At 47.4% G+C, this 19438-nt stretch overlaps 1 protein-coding gene across 3 annotated transcripts in view; it reads left to right on the plus strand.

The window, feature by feature from the left end:
• The window catches only part of CLMN (calmin), a 122191-nt gene that overhangs the window by 92552 nt on the left and 10201 nt on the right, over positions 1–19438 (plus strand). For 2 of the 3 annotated variants that reach the window (XM_086363101.1, XM_086363099.1), the window contains exons 8-13: positions 1191–1273; positions 6237–7871; positions 11657–11853; positions 15867–15927; positions 16581–16651; positions 17078–17174. In XM_086363101.1, the coding sequence (XP_086219227.1) occupies positions 1191–1273; positions 6237–7871; positions 11657–11853; positions 15867–15927; positions 16581–16651; positions 17078–17174 (2144 nt within the window). The remainder of the gene's footprint in view (positions 1–1190; positions 1274–6236; positions 7872–11656; positions 11854–15866; positions 15928–16580; positions 16652–17077; positions 17175–19438) is intronic. The other variant, XM_086363100.1, reaches the window with a different exon arrangement.

Here is a 19438-nt window from a genome sequence, read left to right on the forward strand (position 1 = left end):
AATTGTGTGATCCAGCAAACTCTCTGTTGTTGTTCAGTCACTCAGTCATGTCTGACTCTTTGCAACCCCATTGACTGCAGCACGCCAGGCTTCCCTGTCCCTTGGTGTCTCCCAGAGTTTGCCCAAGTTCATATCCATTGAGTCATGAACATGACTATCCAACCATCTCTTCCTCTGTCACCCCCTTCTCCTCCTCCCCTTAATCTTCCCCAGCATCACGGCCTTTTCCAGTGAGTAGGCTGTTTGCATCAGGTGGCCAAACTATTGGCAAACCTTCTACTGAACATATATTCAAAGGAAATTAAATTTAAAGGAAACAAGCTTGTGAATTCCCTGGTGGTCCAATGGTTAAGACTTGGTGCTTTCCCTGCTGTGGACCAGAGTTCAATCCCTGGTCAGGGAACTAAAATCCCATAAGCTGCACAGTGCAGTGAAAAAGACCCCAGAAAACCCCAAAAACAAACAAAATAAAACCAAAGGAAAGGAAATTGCAGTCTTGAAGAAATATCTGCACACTAGTGTTCATCGCAGCATTATTCACAGTAGCTAAAGCATAGTAACAACCTAAGTGTTCATTAGTGGATGAATAGATAAGGAAAATGCCGTGTATATACAATGAGATATCATTCAGCCACGGAAAGAAGGAAATTCTGTCATTTGCAACAACACGAATGAACCTGGAGGACATTACGCTGAAATAGGCCAATCACAGAAAAATACTACATGATCTCACTTATATGTGGAACCTAAAAAAGTCCAACTCATAGAACTAGAGAGTATGATGATGGTTACCAGGAGCTGGGGGTTGGCAGTGGAAAAAGTAGAGAAATGTACAAACTCTTGTAAGTTCTGGAGAAGTCTAACATACAATATAGTAACTATAGTTAATAACACTGTATTGTCTACCAGAAATTTGCTAAAAGAGTAGATCTTAAGTTTTCTTAGCACATCAGAATAAAGTAACTGTGTGAGATGATAGATGTGTAAATTAACTTAATTGTGAGAATCATTTCACAATGTCTGTGTATGTCAGACTATCATATTGTATGCCTTAAATATATACAATTTTCATTTGTCAATTATACCTCGATAAAGCTGGAAAAAATTTAAAAATTTAAAAAAATGTAAAAATAAATAAAATACAACCTGTGTTTTACATGTCCTTCTAACTCCTCTGTTTCTCTTAACAGACATCATGGTTGACACACCAGATGAGCAGTCCATCGTGACTTACGTGGCTCAGTTTCTAGAACATTTCCCGGAGTTGGAAGCCGTATGTCTGTTTTCCTTACCTATAATTCAGAAACTGTACATTTCCATCATGAGATGATGAGTTCTGACCATGAGATGAAGCTGGTGTTTGAGCTGTGTGGCTACTGTAATAACTGAATCTCGATCTCATGTGCCTTGCCACATTTTCATTTCAAAATCATAGCTAACATATGCACCGGTAAAAAGCAGAATGGAAAGTCAGGCACACCTCTCACAAACCTCTCCCCATCCCAAACTTTTAAGATGCCCACTTGTTATATGAATCAGCGACTTGATTTTCTAGATGTCAGATGGGACATTTTAGCAGTCTACCAGATTTTATCAGAGTGTGAAAAATTTTAAAGACAATGACCAAGCACATGTTTTTAATTTTTAGAATCTGAGCATACTTGGTGACTGATTATTTGGAGCAAAATCAGACCTTTTAGAAGTTGTCAAGACTCTGTTGAACCTCCAGCCAACCCATCCACAAGCCTAGGATTATAGTAATAATTATCACAACAGTAGCAACAGTCCTTTATTGACTTTATTGGAAAATTACTTTATTGGAACACCCATGGCTGGCTCAGGGAAGCTTAACGGTCAATGAGATGGATGAGGTCCCTGACCTTCTGTAGCTTTGTTCTAATAGAGAAAACAGGTGGCAAGTCAACAAACACATTATTGTTTCAAGTAGTTAGAAATACTAGACTCCCCTCCGCCCCGCCAAAAAAAAATCGTACAGAACTAATACTCACAGGAGGGACAGGCTGCGCTTTTAGCCGGAGGCTTGTCAGGTCAGCATCCTGTGTGTCTCTGGGCTGACTGCCACCCCTGCAGTCCCACTTGACTCTGTATCATGATTTTCATTTTGTAGAAGAGAAAACGGATGCTCAAAGAGGCTTAAAGACCTCTCCAGGGTTGCCCAGCTGCCAAGTGCAGAGCTGGGGTTTGATCTCAGTTCTCTGTGGTTCCAAAGCTCAGGCATTTAGATTCCTTACAACATATGGCTAAAACTGAGACCCCATTGTGCACAACTCAGAAGAGCCAGGCTGGATCCTCTCCAGGCTCCCTACGTGTGTGTTTCCCATCTGTTTCTGGGCCACAGATCACTTTCCAGGGTGCTTTAGAAGCAGGCATTCCATGGGCTGGAATGTCAGCTCTGCCACTTGAAGCCTTGTGGCCTTGAGCTGTTTAGTTAATCTCTCTGATACCTGTCTGTATGAGATGCCATCTGTAAAATGGAAATATGACCCACATTTTCAGGGTTATGTGAAGAGTAAATAGATATGTAAAGTCCTGTTGGCACAACAGTTGATGCTCAAAAAATGGTGATATTAATGTCATTCTTTAATTTAATCTTCATTATGAAATTTGGAAATACTAGGGACCGGGGCTTTTATTAGTCCTGAGCTCTTCAACCTAGGCAGAGTTTGAAATCAACTAAAATTTATGATGTGTGTGTGAGTCAAGGTCATAGCTTGGATTCAGCAAATCTGACACTTGAATCTCCCCAGTGCTGGGGTCAGAGACTGGGGCTGGGGAAGGAGGGGTCAAGCAAGATAGAACACATGGGGAAAGTCCCCCTGACCCACACAGCACAGGGCATCCCCTAAGAATGGTCTGTTTGCATCCCTAGGGGATACAGATGAGGCATCCCAGCGATACAGATGAGGCATCCCAGCTGATCCAGACTCCTGTCGAACTGTTGTTTTTTTAAGTTTAGTAATTCAGCTGACTGTAGTACACTTTAATAAATATTCATTAAGCCCTGGTCGTGTGCCAGACACTGTGCCTGGCGTTATGCCCTGACATATGGTTTACTTGGGTAAATGTACCATATGCATTTGAAAAAACGTGTCCTGTACAGTGAAAGCGTCAGTAGTCAATTAGGCTGAGTTGGTTAATATGCTGTTCTAATACTCTAGAGAAGTGCCCTTTTTTTCTTTTCTTTTCCTATCAATGAGTGTGAGGGAGAAAAGTTAAAAACCTCTGACTTATGATTGTGACTTTATTGTTCTTAGTTCTGTCAGATTTTGCTTTGTGTGTGTGGAAGCTATGCCATAAATGCATATACATTAAGGATTGTTGTTTCTCTTTGAGGTCATCATTTTATTTTTGTTTTGTTTCATCATGGAGTAAATTTGATAGGAATATAGGAACTATCATAAGTTAGTATCTGTATGATTTATCATTTTCTATTAATATCTTTCTCCTTTCAGTGTAGGTGTGCTTATATTTAAAGAATGTTTCTTGTAAAAATACCTTAGTGTTGGGTCTTGTTTTTTATCCATTTTGACAAGAATTATTAGCGTGTCACTTTATTAGTGTATTTTTTGCCCATTTACATAGATGTAATCTACCATCTTATTGTTGTTTTCCACTGGTCCTGTCTGTTTTATGCTGCTTTATTCTTCCTTTCTCATTTTTTTTGGATTGTTCAATTGTTTTTTGGTTTCCATTTTATCTCCTCTGTTGGCTTTTTAGCCACATCTGTTTATCTCTTTAGTAGTTCTCCCTAGGGATTATAATACTCATCTTGAACATACCTCAATCTACCTTGGATTACTATTAGGTAACTTTTATTTTTTAATTTGGCTGCCTCAGGATCTTCCCTGCATCACGGGGGATCCTTTGTGGTGCACGGACTCTAATGGTGATGTGTAGGCTCAGTAGTTGTGGCACACGGGCTCTCTAGTTGTGGCACACAGGCTCCAGAGCACACGGGCTCAGTAGTTGTGGCTTGCACGCTTAGTTGCCCCTCAGCCTGTGGGATCTTAGTTGCCTGACCAGGGATTGAACTCACATCCCCTGCATTGCAAGGCAGATTCTTAACCTCTGGATCCCCAGAGAAGTCCCTCATTGTACAATTTTAAATAGGTACGTATTTTATATATTTTTGAATATGCAGCTATTTGATTCCACTCACTTTTCTTCTCCCTTCCTTTTGCTATTATTGTCATTTGCTTTGCTTCTGTATACTTTAATTTGCCATGGTTTGTTATTATTTTTGCTGTAAGCAGGAGACTTTTTAAGAAAACTTTTAAGATCATCTTTTATATCAGTTATACATTTACCGTTTTAAGTACTTCTCATTCCCCTATTCCAGATCCAGGCTTTCATCTGTGATTGTTTCTTTTTAGCCTGAAGAATGACCTTTGTGTTTCTTGAGGTGTAGGTTAAACGGTTGTTTTATGGTCTTTATGCTAATTCTAACCCTGGGTTATCTTTGGGTCTGCTTCTAATGACTAATGTTTCTCTTGATTATGGATCTCTTTGTTTGCTTCTTTGTATCTTTTTTTAAATTTTATTAATAATTTATTGTCAGTAAGAGAGACTGGTTAATGGTAGTTTTCGGTAAAAACCTTTACAAGACCTTGCATCACAAATATACAGACACTATAAAAATTGTGTCTGGTGGTTTGGGTTCTAAACGATTCTGCAGAAGGTCCTCATTACACTTTCCAATAATGAAAAATGTTTATAATCCTAAAATACAGCAACCCACTTATTTAAGACATGTTCATGGATCAGACCTGTCCTCATCCTATGTACAGCTGGAAATGAATGACTATACTGAAATGTATGAATGAAATGTCCTACTTCAGTTGAAAAGGACAGAGAGTGAAACCCTGGTTATATTAAGAAAAAAAAATCAGGGTGCTAGGTAACTTTAATTTTATGCCATATCTGATATGTGATGAGGTACATGATATTTCCCCCACCCCCAGAGAATGTAACCCTTTCCCAAACAAGGACCTATGACCAGGAGCTGACCATTTTGACCTTCTCAGAACTTGATAAGGACTCTGTTGCAGTTTTATTTAATTTCAGCTCTCTGATTTCAACTAGTTTTAGAATGAGACCAATCCACTCTCCCCACCAGTACATTGGGAGCCAAGCACTGCAGAACCACCAAGATTGCTCTCTACTTTCAGCCCTGCTCTCAGCTGCATCTTTTTTTTAAATTGAAATATAATTGCTTTACAATGTTGTGTTAGTTTCTCTTATACGGCAAAGTGATTCAGTTATATATGTTTATGGATCTCTGTACATACATATTCTTTAAATTCTTTGCCATTATGGTTTATTACAAGATACTATAGTTCCCTATATTAAGTGCTATAAAGTAGATCCTGTTGCTTATCTGTTTTATCTATTTTATATATAGTAGTTTGCTAGTGCTAAATTCCTAATTTATCCCTCCCCCACTTCCCTCTTTGGAAACCACGAGTTTGTTTTCTGTGGCCGTGGGTCTGTTTCTGATTTGTAAATAAGTCCGTTTATGTAACATTTGAGATTACACATATAAGTGCTATCACATGGTATTTGCCTTTCTCTGCCTTTGCTTAATATGATAATGTCTAGGTCCATTCCTGTTGCTGCAAATAGCATTATGTCATTTGTTTATATGGCTGAGTAGTATTCCATTGTATAGATGTACCACGTCTTCTTTATCCATTCATCTGTCTATGGACACTTAGGTTGCTTCTGTGTCTTGGCTTCTGTAAATAGTTCAGCCACACCGTGCTTAACAGGAGTCCCTGTGTGGGAAAACTAGTATATGAACAGAAGTGGTTTTTCATGTTTGAGGCCCTTCCGGATTCAATGTCTCACACCAGCCCGACAATCAGTAAAGATTTAGCTGCTCTTTCCTTATCTTAGGTAGGTTCACTTCTCATCCGTACCCAGACTAGGCAGTGGCCCACAGGTATGAGGTTGCCGATAATCTCCTCGCTTAGAAAGGGCCCATCCTTCTCCAGAGTTCAGTTCATTGAGATGTCTTTGCAGTCATAGCTTCGAAAATGACCTTCTCTTTAACTTATCTGACGTTTTCACATTTCAGCAGGAACAACAGTCATTTGCCCATCTATACTTCCATTCATTCTGAAGTGCTCTTGCTGGTTTGTTTTTGTGTTTTGAGAGGGGACTCTACGTGGCACTTAGACACTGATAATTTCATGGTGCCCTGTGTTTCTTGGTAGGAGGATTTTGTGGATTCTGACAAAGAAGCCCCTATAGAATCCACCTTCGTTCGCATCAAAGAAACCCCTTCGGAACAAGAGAGCGCCGTCTTCCTTCTGACCGAGGACGGGGAGCGAGCCTACACCATCAACCATGAGGCCAGCCACCCACCTCCCTCCAAAGTCTTCGTCTGTGACAAGCCTGAGGACGCTAAGGAGCCCTGGCTGGGTGGCGTTTCCAGCCAGGAGCTGGTGGACAGCTCCTCCGAGTTCATGAACCAGATCATCGAGCAGGTTCTCCAAGGGATCCCCGGGAAGCTCAACAGCACCAGTGAACCGGCTCCAGAATCTTCCATCCTATCATCCAGAAAGGACAGCCGGAGGTCCAACTCTCTGCCAATCAAGAAGACGGTGCACTTTGAGGCTGACACCTACAAGGATGCCTCCTGCAGTCAGGACCCTTTCTACAGTGCAGACCTGCACTTTGAAGGGAGCCCCGGAGAGAGCAAGGAGTCGTCCAAGCAGGATGAACGGGTCTTGGCGGCTGACGCTGCTGAACAAACACCGAAACGGGAGGCGCCGGAGATCCTGGAAGTAGCCTCCAACGAGGTCCCTGGCGACATGTCCTCGGTGGATGGTGAGATTAGTCATCCTCCGACTTCCTGGACCTCTCCCCCCTGGAATGGGGCTTCGGAGAGGGCATCCAGCCCTGGGGACGAAGGCCATCTCCCCTCACCCCCGGGAGAGAACACCGTTATGGCCAATGCCTTGGAGATCAAGGTGAAGCTGCTGACGGTAGAAGCGATGGATAAAGAAGACTATTTTGAAGCCATACCATTAAAAGCCTCAAAGTTTAACAGCGACCTCATCGATTTTGCCTCCACCAGCCAGGCTTTCAATGAGGTTCCTTCGCCTCATGAGAAAAAACCTGCAGAGGAGGAGCTGTCGGAGGATCACCCGGAGAGGTTGGGCAAACGGAGAGGGAAATCCGCCCACAAGAAGACAGATTCGGATGAGGCTCCAGTGAAGCTCGACCAACCTGACCCTCATAAGGACCCTGGAGACCAAGACCAAGGCTATTCTTTGGCCCCCGAGGAGGCCCTGGTGGATAAAAAGCCAGAGGTGTATGAGAAGGCCAAGCGCAAGTCCTTCCGACGCCGCCGTCGGGGCGAGGAGGAAGGGGAAGCCGAGTGCCTCCGGGGGCTCGGGGGAGAATTGCCTTCCAACCCGCCAAGCAGCAGCGTCAGCTTGGAGACCCTCCGCAGCCCCAGCGAGGAGGGCCTGGACTTTAAGCCGTCTCCCCCGCTCTCCAAGATTTCCGTCATCCCCCATGACCTTTTCTACTACCCGCATTACGAGGTGCCCCTGGCGGCGGTTTTGGAGGCTTACGCGGAAGGCTCGGAGGATTTGAAAAACGAAGAGATGGACCTGGAAGAACCGGAGGCTTATCTGCTGGACCTGGGGGCCAGGGAGGACGAGCCCGAGGAGGCCGAGGCCTCCCAGAGCAGCTTCAGCTTCTCCGGGCTGGGCGAGGACCTCCCCCAGGCCAGCATCGCGGAGGATGCCAGTCCCGCCTCGGAACCCTCTCCCCAACCCTCGCCTGAGGACCACCAGCAAAGGGAGGCCAAAGACAGCGTCCCCGTGCAGGGCCATCAGGTATGTGACTATGGAGTTGGAAACCCTGCGTGGGGAATTCTGTGCTTCTCCCCAAATATCCCTGTGCGTGCGTGCTAAGTCGCTTCAGTTGGGTCCGACCCAGTGTGACGCTATGGACTATAGCCTGCCAGGTTCCTTTGTCCATGGGATTCTCCAGGCAAGAATACTGGAGTGGGTTGCTATTTCCTTCTCCTAAACTCCCCTTCTTCCTCCATAAAACAGAGAAATGCAGCTTCCCGCACAGGCATCCCAGGTCTAGAATTTAGGGAGAAATTCACTCCAGGCTCAGGCATAGGGCTAGGTGAGTATCTGAGAGGGACACTGGTCCAGTTTGGCACTCTGGACACCTTGCTGGCCTCCCCGTAGTCCTGGCCCTGCCCACAGGCTGCCTGGGAGATAAGCTGAGGTCATGCTTGGTGGCAGTGGGGGAGTCCCAGCGTAGTGATATCAGAAATCATTTTCATTAGTGATCACAGCTCCGCCTCTTCTGCACTGAGTCAACTGCAGCCCGTTCTCCTCCAGCAGCTGGGAAAACCAAGCCAGACCTCACACTGGACCCCAGCCTTGATATTTCAAGGCCTGTTATCTGTTTGGCATGATAGTTTGGCTCCTGCTGTTAGAATTGGGTTGTATAAACAAGGCCAGGGAAGGACACGCATGTCTGAGCTGGAGCAGCCAGGCACACGCTGTCTGCCACCTTGAGTCTGCCTTCACCTGGCCAAGCAGCTCTAGAGGGGCCCCCAGAGTGAGCGGTGAGAGGGTGTAGGGTCCCCTTCCCCGCCTGCCCCTCCAGACACAGCTGCCTCTTCCCCGCCTCCCAGATGCTCCTTTGCCTCCAGGCTTTGCTGGAGTTGCTCCCCTCTCTGGAGGCCTTTGCCTACCACCTATTTGTGTGTGTGTGTGTGTTTGCATGCTTAGTTGCTCAGTCGTGTTGGACTCTTTTTGAGTCTCATGGGTTGTAATTTTCTCTCCCAGTAAACAGGGAGCATTTGTGTATTCATCTCTGGGCTCCAGAGGCCAGCCTGACAGGGCCTGCAAAGCTGCTGTCAATGTGCACTGAATGGCAGTTTGGGGTGTCCTGTGAGGACAGGTAAATTAAACCCTGAGCTGATGGAGAGTCAAGACAGGATCCAGTGAGGGCCCAGAGGTACTCGGAGGAACAAGAAAGCCTTGCCCTCCGGGGAGGCTGCAGAAAGGGAATCTGAGTAACCTTAAAACACGTTTAGGGGGTTTCCCTGTTGGCTCAGCGGTAAAGAACCTGCCTGCAATGCAGGAGACCCGGGTTCGATTTCTGGATCAGGAAGATCTCCTGGAGGAGAACACACAACTCACCCCAGTATTCTTGCCTGGAGAATCCCATGGACAGAGAAGAGCCTGGTGGGCTATAGTCCATAGGGTCGCACAGAGTTGACCACCACTGAAGTGACTGAGCACGCACGCATACAGAAGACATTTAGGGGACTCTCCTGGTGGTCCAGTGGCTGGAACTCCAAGCTCCCAGTGCAAGGGGCCCAGTTTCCATCCCTGGTCAGGGAACTAGATCCTACTTGCCGCAGCTAAAAGTTTGTACGGTGCAACTAAAGATCTCGCGTTCCACAGCTAAGGCCCAGAGCAGCCAAATCGACGAATGAATTAATTTTTAAAAACCAGACATTTAGGGTTTAGATGGGCCAGAATCGATAGCGTCATTTGTGGCTTTGCCAACTCCAGACAGTGGAAGGGAGCCCCTGCCTGAGCGCTGGGGGTGGAGCAGTGTTCTCTGGCCCTGACGGCATAGAAGCCAAGCATGGCCTGACCAGTTCTTCGGGGCCGAGCACCCACTCTCTGGCTTTGGCTGGAGGAGAGGGCTGGGTGGCTCATAGGTGCCAGCGACCTGCCTGCCACTGTTCTGCCTTAGGGAGAGGAGCCCAGTCCTGCCTTCCTGCCCCTCCCCGGCCGTCTGCTGTCTGTCAGAGCAGGCTTATCCTGTGGGAGACCCCAAAAATCCTGCGGGGTAGGAAATGCCCCTCAGTAGGTCTCAGGGTCCCCAGGTTGGGGATGACAACAGCAACTGGGATGATTCTCTGAACCGTTAGAGGCTGAAAATTTCTTTTCGGGCAAAAGAAAGGGGACCAAGTGGGTGGTGAGGAGAGGGCCTGAGTTGCCTCTCTGCCCCTCTGTGTGACTTAAAATGGCTAATGAGGGGACATCCCTGGCGGTCCAGTGGTTAAGAATCTGAGCTTCCAGTGCAAGGAGTGTGTGTTCAGTCCCTGGTCAGGGAACTAAGATCCCACAGCCTTGCTGCACGGCCAAGAAAATTAAAAAAAAAAAAAAAAAGAAGGTTGGAAAATGACTAATGAGCGCCTCAGTCTCCTCCCCCGGTGACTGAGTGCGGACGCGTAGATGAGGCACTTCACTGTCTTCTGCTTCCAAAGGCAGGCTTTGCGCCTGTGTGTGTAGCCAGCATGTGGACAGATGGTTTGGGACAAGGTTGGAAGAGCCCTGGACTGGGAAGGGCTTCCGGAGATCTAGGTTTGCATCTGTTTTATGCTGAGCTGCAGGAGAGCTTGGGGCGAGCTTGCATTTCTGGGTTCCGGGGTGGGCACCCGCCCGCATCGCTCATCACTGGGCTGCTTCCTCCGGTGCTCACCCGTCCAACCAGCAGGTGCCCACTCCTTCCAAACACACCTTGTAATTGGCTCCCAAGGGTATGTAGCCAGGCCTTGATCCCAGTGAGTGAGCAGGGCTGGGGAGGGGAAGCGGTGAGGCCCAGGATGACAGGTGAGGTCTGGGAGTCTTGTTTCCTGACAAAGAAGATGACATGGATGGAGAATTTCTCCCATACCCGGCCTTCCTTTGAAAAGAAAAGAAAAACACTATCTTCTAAATGGACTAGAAAATGCCAAGTTCTGGCTTCTAGTCTTTAAGAAAATCAGTCCTCTCCTCATCTCACCTTTCAGAAAGGTAGCATTTGCTCACTGATGATGGAGGAACTGGCATTTCAGCTTGCTGAGAGCGGGTTTAATATCTGCAGGGAGCTTTGTTCTCCTGGGCCTCAGGGGTCTGGCCACGCTGATCCTCTTATTAGAATACCTGTTGAGCAAGTTTTTCCAGCCCATGTCGGAATTCTTGAGAGGTATCGCCAACAATTCTCACGCTTCTTAATTTCATGTGAGAGAGCTTGGTGGGGTTGACGGTCAAAGAATCTTCCTTATTATGTAAATGCAACGGAGGTTGCGCTGCCATCCACCTTTGGCTAAAAGCACAGTGAAGACTCATCTCCTCAAACACAGGGGCCACCTTTACAACCCTTGGCTCCCATGGCCTCCAGTAGCCATTCTTCTGTTAAGTGGATGATAGCTGTGTGAAGGGTCTAACCATTGCCCGCTGTGGGGGACATCATTTATAGGAACCACAGTGGTATAAGCACTTTATCAGAGGCTGATAATTATTATACCCATTTGACAGACAGAGAAACTGAAGATCAAAGGGATCAAGTCAGTTACTCAAGGTCAGAGAACTGACTTAGCCAAGATTTGAAACCAGGTCTTACTGACTGGAAAACCCATGCTGTTTTGATCCATCCGTCTGGAGCGTTTGGAACTCTGCACAGGGAGCAGGCATTCTGGCGGGTTTCTCCTCCACCCTGGGCTGTGCTGGAAGGACCCCACGGGAGTGGCAGGATTGGAGGGGGCACCTTAGCTGGGCCTTGGAGTGAAGGTGGAGCGGGTTGCTGCTGGGTGGTGTCACGCACTCCACGTCGCGGCATAAAATGCTGACTTGTATTTGGTTGTCTTGTCCTTCAGTCCCAGGAATCCCCAAACTCGGAAAACTTAGCCAGCCCCTTCGAGGAAAAGGTAATGGAAGAATCGATCAGCAGTAAAAAAAAGGAGAAAAGGAAACATGTGGACCACGTAGAAAGCTCAATATTTGTAGCACCTGGAACTGTTCGCTCCTCAGATGACCTGGAAGAAGACACCGGTGACCACAAGGTCCTTTCCAGGTATTTTATTAACATCTCGCCCCAGAGCCCCTGCCTGGGGAGCTACTCTCTAATCTCATCCCACTTCCGGTTTCTGATTGGATGGGGATGTGGGGGCAGGGCTGGACAGCAAGGGAAACAGATTCAGACAAAGTGCTCCTTCTCCACACATGGGCTCCCCCAAGGACCTCCCCACAAAACCAGGAGGACCTGAACCTCACCTTCTCTCCTCACCGCCAGCAGCTCTGGGTGGAAATGGGCAGCAAGCAGAGAGATGGCTGAACTGTAGGTAGGGGTGGGGATGAGAGGTAATAGACTTGACCCTGCCACCCTTAGTCCATGATAACTACCAGTCAGTGTAGGTAGAGACCAAACTTAGCCGTTTAGGAGCATCTTACAGAATCGGAAGGGATGTGCTGAATATGCGTGGAGGGAACCATTTATCAGTGTTGCATGGAAGCTAGATTTAATATGACAGCTTCACCCACGAGTTTGGGTCCAAGGCAGTAAGGATGGTCGATTTACCCGAGGGGAGGGGGAGGCAGGGAGGATAATGAACTTAAACTGCTAGGAAGCCTGTAACACACATCTGCTCTGTCACTCCGAGGCCACTAGATGGTCCGGATTATTCCCAGGGAAAATGTTTAACTACTGAATGTCAGAAGACCCTGGTCTCTCCCCACCTTCACTCATCATCACATTTACCATCAGCTTGTACCAGCCCTTGTGTATTCAGGCATTTCCCTTACATTGGTTCATCAATTCTCGTGGGCACCCTGATAGGCAGGCAGGTACGACTGTGCATCATTAGGAAGCTTGGGGGGTACCTCCCAGCTTAGGAGATGCCAGAGCTGGGGGTCTTGGACCCAGACCTGTCAGAAGTCCTCACTCCTTCTGTGACCCCACGTTGCCTGTGCTGGGTGAGCCATGCTGACCACAGAGGGAAATGATTGAGATAATCATTGCGGGAGTGGAGGGGGTCTTGAAGCCCATAGAGGGAGAGCCAGAGGGTGGGGCTGTCCAGTGCCCTGCTTCCCACTTCCCCTCCACCTGGCTCCCATGTTGGGTTTTGGGGGACAAAGAGCAGATGGGAGCCCAGGGGAGGAGACACAAGGCACAATGGGAGGCAGCTGCCAACTTAGCCTATGACTGTAAGTCCTTCTCCCTGCCCTTGGCCGTGACTGGCCAGCAGACGTCCATGCGGCTGGACCTGACCCTACTCTAAATGCAGATGAGCACTCCCGGGCAGGTGGTCCAGGGCTGTCATCTACTCCACCCCAACTCGGGAGGGGCCACTAGTCAGATGCCAGACTGCCGCCTTCTCCCTAAGCAGATCAGCCTTAGCAGCCTTTGAGCCGTCATGTATGTGTGATGGAGCCCGCTAGACTTGGGGACTCTGGAAGACACCGGCCACAGCTCTGCCCTCCAGGAGCCCTCAGCTGGAAGGAGACAGGGAGTGCTCCATCTATCCTGCTGGGACTGGGTGGGCCCCTTGGGTATAAGAGGCAAGTAGGGATTTATGATGAGACCTCAGAGAGGGTCAGGGCAGCCTAGGTGCTGAGAGATCATTTGAATTCAGCATCAAGGGATGAGCAGGACTTGCATTTGGGAGAGGGAGAGAGATGTTCCAGGTGGGACAAACAGCCTGAGCAACAACTGGCACATAGTAGGCATCTCAGGAAGCATTCATGGAATGGGAGGGGGCGGGAGGAGAAACGGGAGCATGGGGGTGGGGAGGAAGCAAGCACCTTGGGTTCGTCCCTCTTCATCAGAAGGACCAGCAACACCCACCCCGTGGAGATGGGACTGGGGGAGGGATAGAGAAAAGTAAACCGATATTTCAGTGTCTGTGAGCATGAGGCTGGGCTGACCTTTTCGTGCAAAGGTGTTACTCTGATCTCTCAGCTCCTCCATCCCATCTCACTTAAGCAAAGCTGTAACTGTGATGCAGCATTTTAGCCAAGGTGGAAACTAGATACCTAATGTCATCAGATAACGTGGAGGGGCGCTCATGCGCATGGAGGAACTTGGACCCCAACGCCCATCCTGTGCTCAGGGCATCTCACTGCCGCCCCCCACCCCCCCGAGCCTGACTCCAGAGCACTGATGACGGAGGTCATTGCCTGGCTGAGGCTTAGGAAAGGAACGGAGCCCTGGGCATCTATCTCTCTGCGCAGGGACAATACAGGGTGTTTTCCTGGCTGTCAATCACCCCCGTGGCTCCCCGTTGGTCTAGGCGGAAAGGCCGCTTGTCCAGAGCCTGCAGGACCCCTCATGGCCTCATCTCTGTCCACCCTTCCCCATCCCCATCGCACCAAGCACCCTGGCCTTAGTTGAGGTCCTGGAATGCCCCCAGCCAGTCTCCTTCACCTTTCAGGATCGTCTGTCCCCTGCCTGTTTTCTATCTTGCTCTCGAGTCTCAGCTCCACTACCACTTCCTCCAGGAAGCCCTCTTGGATTCCTCCAGGCTATTTTTGATACCCCTTTATATGTTCTCTTAGCCTCTATTCTCTTTCTTCACAGCATTGATCAAAGCAGTCATTTCTTTAATAATATGTGGAAGGACGTATTTATCATCTACTCTCCCCTTGATTGTCAGCCAGCTCCAGCCAGCTAGGACCAGTATGGTCCTAGCATTTAGCGCAGCACCTGGCTTGCGTTCGGCATTCAAGGAATAAAAGTTCTTTGTTGGGGGCAGGAGGTAGGGAATGATAAGGAGTGGGCATGCTCTCTCAGTTCAATGTGGGCTCCTGGAGGAGCGGGTTCTTTGTGTTTTTTTTTTTTTTTTCTGTTGGTGCATTTTGTTTCATTTCTGTGCTGTGATACCAGCCAGGAAAAACTAACCCAGACTTTGAATTGAGGATGAAGACTGAAGTTTCCCTAGGCCTAGCCCTGCACCTGGGACATAGTAGGTGCTCAAAACCTGTTAGCTGGAAACGTGCCATCCGCAGAAAGGGAAGAGCTTGGTGATGTTTAGGGGACAGCCGTAAGCGGTAATAGCAAGGCTGACAATAATGGGACTAAACTCTTCTCTGGACCCCACAATGCCATATAGTAGGTTTGCCTTGAGGAGACTGATGTGATGGTCTCTATATCAGGCCAGTCCACATCCAACACCTCATTCTTCTGTTGGGCAGCAAGACAGGACCACTTTGACCTACGGAATGCTAGTATCCCTGACAGCTCCAAGAAGCAGATGGAGTGGGAATGATGATCCATTTCACAGATGAGGAAAACTGATCAGAGGTGTAACTATTTGACTATGGTTAATCAACTACGGTTAATTGACTATGGTCAATCAGCTGGGAGTGAACCATAGAGTGGTGTTATCTGCATATCTGAAGTTATTGATATTTCTCCCGGCAGTCTTGTTTCCAGCTTGTGCTTCCTCCAGCCCAGCGTTTTTCATGATGTACTCGGCATATAAGTTAAATAAGCAGGGTGACAATATATAGCATTGACGTACTCCTTTCCCTATTTGGAACCAGTCTGTTGTTCCATGTCCAGTTCTAACTGTACTGAAGCAGCTTCATTAGAAGATCAGAGATACTTCCCACATCAGCCTGACAGATATAGCTAGAAAATCCGCCACCTCTTGTATGAAAGGAAACGAGGTGGTCCAGACCCAGGAATCCTCAGCATCGTGCACGGAGTACTGCAGAGGGAGTCCGGGTCCCAGGACCCAGTCCAGGTCTGACTTTAGCTTGCAGACGACCTCTGGTGAGTCCGACGATTGGGGGATGTTTGGAAAGAGAAATCTTCCTCCTGCTCTGAAACCCTATGATTTTTAAGAATATGTGGTCTGCTTTCTATTTGAAATTATCTCTCACTTTTTTTTTTCTTGTCAATGAAGGCTCAGTGTGTCTCTTTCGTATCATCCTGCTGTTTTTAAGCACGCATACTGGATAATGGGTCTCATTTCCATCACTAGGTCTTAAGTCAGAGCTTGCCTAAATCCACATGTGGCAGCCTCGGGAAGGGGGCAATGAGGAGTTCTTGGTGGCATCAATTCAAAACATGTGTTTATTTTTCAGGACGAGTCACAGTGACTCCAGCATTTACGTTCGACGACATACTAATAGGTCTTTGGAATCGGTTAGTATGTGAATTTCTTCTTCTTGCATCCGGCCCCTGCTAATCAATTCCTTTCCCTCCTTCCTTCCCCCTAGCCCAGAGCTTTGAAATTACTGACGTGCAACAGCTATGCTTTTGGATAGAAGACAAGCAAATTGAAACCTTGTCATTAAGCACAGTCCAATCAGATGTCCAGTTTGGGCATTAGGGGATGTAAATAAAGTGATGATTTTAAAGCCCAAAGGCCTCTTTGTCATAACAATCATATCCAAGACCTCCCACCCAACCCCTGCACACACATCCAGAAAGATCACCTTCAAAGACAGAGATGCAGCCTAAGCAGAGGGTTCCCTTTGTCTTCACAACCGCTTAGCTCTGCATGTGTTGGGCCCCAAAAAGCCCGGGGATCCATAGCTTGCCCCGTTTGTGGGGGGTGGGGCCTCTCCCGTCCACCCATGGGAATAATTTGTGTAGATCATTACACCCGTCCACCCATGGGAATAATTTGTGTAGATCATTACATACTAGTTTTATTGTGGAACTAGACGTTTGCAAGATTGAGAAAAGCATGGCATGCTCGACTTTGTATATTTAAAATCATCTTATTTTCTGTTTCAGAGATTTCATCTTTACTAATTGGGTTGCGGGGGTTTTGTTTATAAATTTCACTGTAGGATCATTTTAGCTATGTTCAGTTGAGGAACGCAGCGGATGTGGATGACAGAAGAAACAGAATGTTAACCAGGTGGGTGGCTGGACTCCAGGCTCAGTAGGGTTTAAGGGATTTTTTTTTTCTTTAATCACACAGTCTACCTTCTGGGGGTGGCTATTCTCCAACTAGGGCTTTGTTGGATAATAATATTAATAGTCTAGAAACATGCAAGAAAATACCTGTTCCAGAGAAAGTGAATGGAAATTGAATGTGAGTGGGAGGGCAACGTAGATATGAATCCAGGTTGACAAGCAGGGCACGGTTCAGAAAAAAATGACTTGGTTTAAAGGCAGGTCTGGGTCATGAGACCTGGGTGTGAGTCTTCATTGAGATAATGCAGTGGCATCAGCTGGCCCTCTGAACAGAGCCAGGCAGAGGAGGTAGGGATGGGATACTGTGTGTGCTTTTTAAAATGCTGTAGCCCCTGACAACCGTGTTCCTTCTGTGTCGCCACCACAGGTACAATACTCAGAAGCTCACTGAGCTGATTTTACAGTTTTATGGCATCAGAGCAGACATGAAGAGGGAGTGGAAACATGCCAGGATGTCTATGAAAGTATTTCTTACTGTCGGAGAACTAGATGGCCCAGACTGAGTGTCGAATGGTTGTAACACCGCCCGTTTAGAACATAAGCAGGCAGACAAATCTGAAACTCTGACAATCCTGAGATGTCCCTATCCCTGTTAAAGTTATTGAATCACTTAATTTTATTTATTTATTGTATTTGCCATGGATTTGAATTGGCTTGGAAGGACTTGAAAAATGTTAGTCACTCAGTTGTGTCCAACTCTTTGTGACCGCATGGACTATAGCCTGCCAGGCTCCTCTGCTCATGGGGTTCTCCAGGCAAGAATTCTGGAGTGGGTTGCCATTCCCTTCTCCAGGGGCTCTTCCCGACCCAGAGATCAAACCCGGGTCTCCTGTATTACAGGCAGATTCTTTACCTTCTGAGCCACCAGGGAAGCCTGGAAAGACTTAGATTATTCAAACGGAAAGACTCTGAAAATTTCCCAACAGCCAGGAGTGTGATCTTTAGACGTCTACCTCTCCGGTTCTTAAAAAAAAAAAAAAGAGGCAAGATTTGTTTCCCTCTCCTGCCGTAAAATGGAAATATTAATTCACATTTTCCACTGGGCTTGACATCCTCATAGGAAAATAGTACTTTTAGCTTTTATGAGATAGAGTCTTTGAAAATTGAACCCTCAAGGTTGAGAAATGCCGTCGCGTTTTCTATGCTTTTGAGCATTTATTACCTATGCAATAAAAAAAAAGTAGTTTAAAATTTCTCTAAAAACAGTTTTAAGAAGAAGAAAGAAATTCTGCCCCTTATCTGCGTGGGAATCACTCAGTTTCCAGACCAGGGCAAAGGTTTAATCCCCTCTTGGCCTGGCTTCTTGCTATATCAGGAGATGATTCAGGGAAGAGGTGATTTTTGCTTCTCATAATCTGTCATGTGCCCCAGATTGACCCCGAGGAGCTTACACACGGGTTCTATAAATGCAGCTGCAAGCAGAGACCCCCAGCCCCGACTGCGATCAGATAATGTCTTCTGAGCCTTTTCTGTCACCACCACACAGCCCCTTTCTAGACTCCCTCCACCAGGCAACAGTAAAACATCATTTTAGTGCTACCTTAGGGCTTCCCTTGGAGAAGGAAATGGCAACCCACTCCAGTGTTCTTGCCTGGAGAATCCCAGGGATGGCGGAGCCTGGTGGGCTGCCGTCTATGGGGTCGCACAGAGTCGGACACGACTGAAGTGACTTAGCAGCAGCAACAACAGCAGGGCTTCCCTAATAGCTCAGTTGGTAAAGAATCCACCTGCAATGTGGGAAACCTGGGTTCGATCCCTGGGTTAGGAAGATCCCCTGGAGAAGGGATAGGCTACCCACTCCAGTATTTTTGGGCTTCCCTGGTGGCTCAGCTGGTAAAGAATTCCACCTGCAATGCAGGAGGCCTGGGTTCGGAAGATCCCCTGGAGAAGGGAAAGGCTACCCATTCCAGTGTTCTTGCCTGGATAATTCCATACAGTCCATGGGGTCGCAAAGAATCAGACACGACTGAGCGACTTTCACTTCACTTTCTGTTAAAATAAGATAAAAATAAGAGAAGAGGGACTTGCCTGGAGAGTGAGTGGATAAGACTCGATGTTTCCAACACAGAGAGTCCCGGCTTCAATCCCTGGTCAGGGGACTAGATCCCGCTTACCACAACAGAGATTCCGCATGCTGCAACAGAGACCTAGTGCAGCCAGATAAATAAAAATAGATATTATATATATATATATATTTACTCTCTTAAAATTATATATCTACTCTGTCCTCTTAAAAAAGAAAATAAGAAAGATACCTCTCACCAATATGGAACCTGGTAATCATTTTCAAGGTTAGATTCCGAAGCCAAGAACAAAAACTAGATGGTAGAGAGGTGTGTCTTTTTGTTGCTAATGGCTGTTTTTAAATGATCAGTTAGCAGGGAACGCCTCATTTCTCTCCTTAGATTCCTTAGGAAGCCCCTCTGTTCCTGGGAGCATAAAAAAGAGCTGTCAGCCTTGAACTCTGCATTCAGGGCACTGCTGTATAACAGGACACATCCTGGAGGAGGGTGCAGAGCTGGCCCGGGTCCCGGCTCTGTCACAAAAGTCATTGTGTGGGCTGGAGAAAGCCACCCTCCACCCACCCCACGAGGTTCAGCAGGCCCATCTGCAGACTGGGGCTAACAGCTCCTCTGTTTTGGTGTCGTGGAGATGAACTGAGAGGGTCTAAAAGCTCAGAGCGTCCCGGGACCCCACCCTCCACCTGGGTCTGCCCCTCGCTGGGAAG

The sequence above is a fragment of the Bos grunniens genome, chromosome 21 (assembly GCF_055505025.1).
Source record: "Bos grunniens cultivar Pamir isolate PY7600 chromosome 21, Bosgru_T2T1.0, whole genome shotgun sequence".
Classification (NCBI taxonomy): Eukaryota; Metazoa; Chordata; class Mammalia; order Artiodactyla; family Bovidae; genus Bos; species Bos grunniens.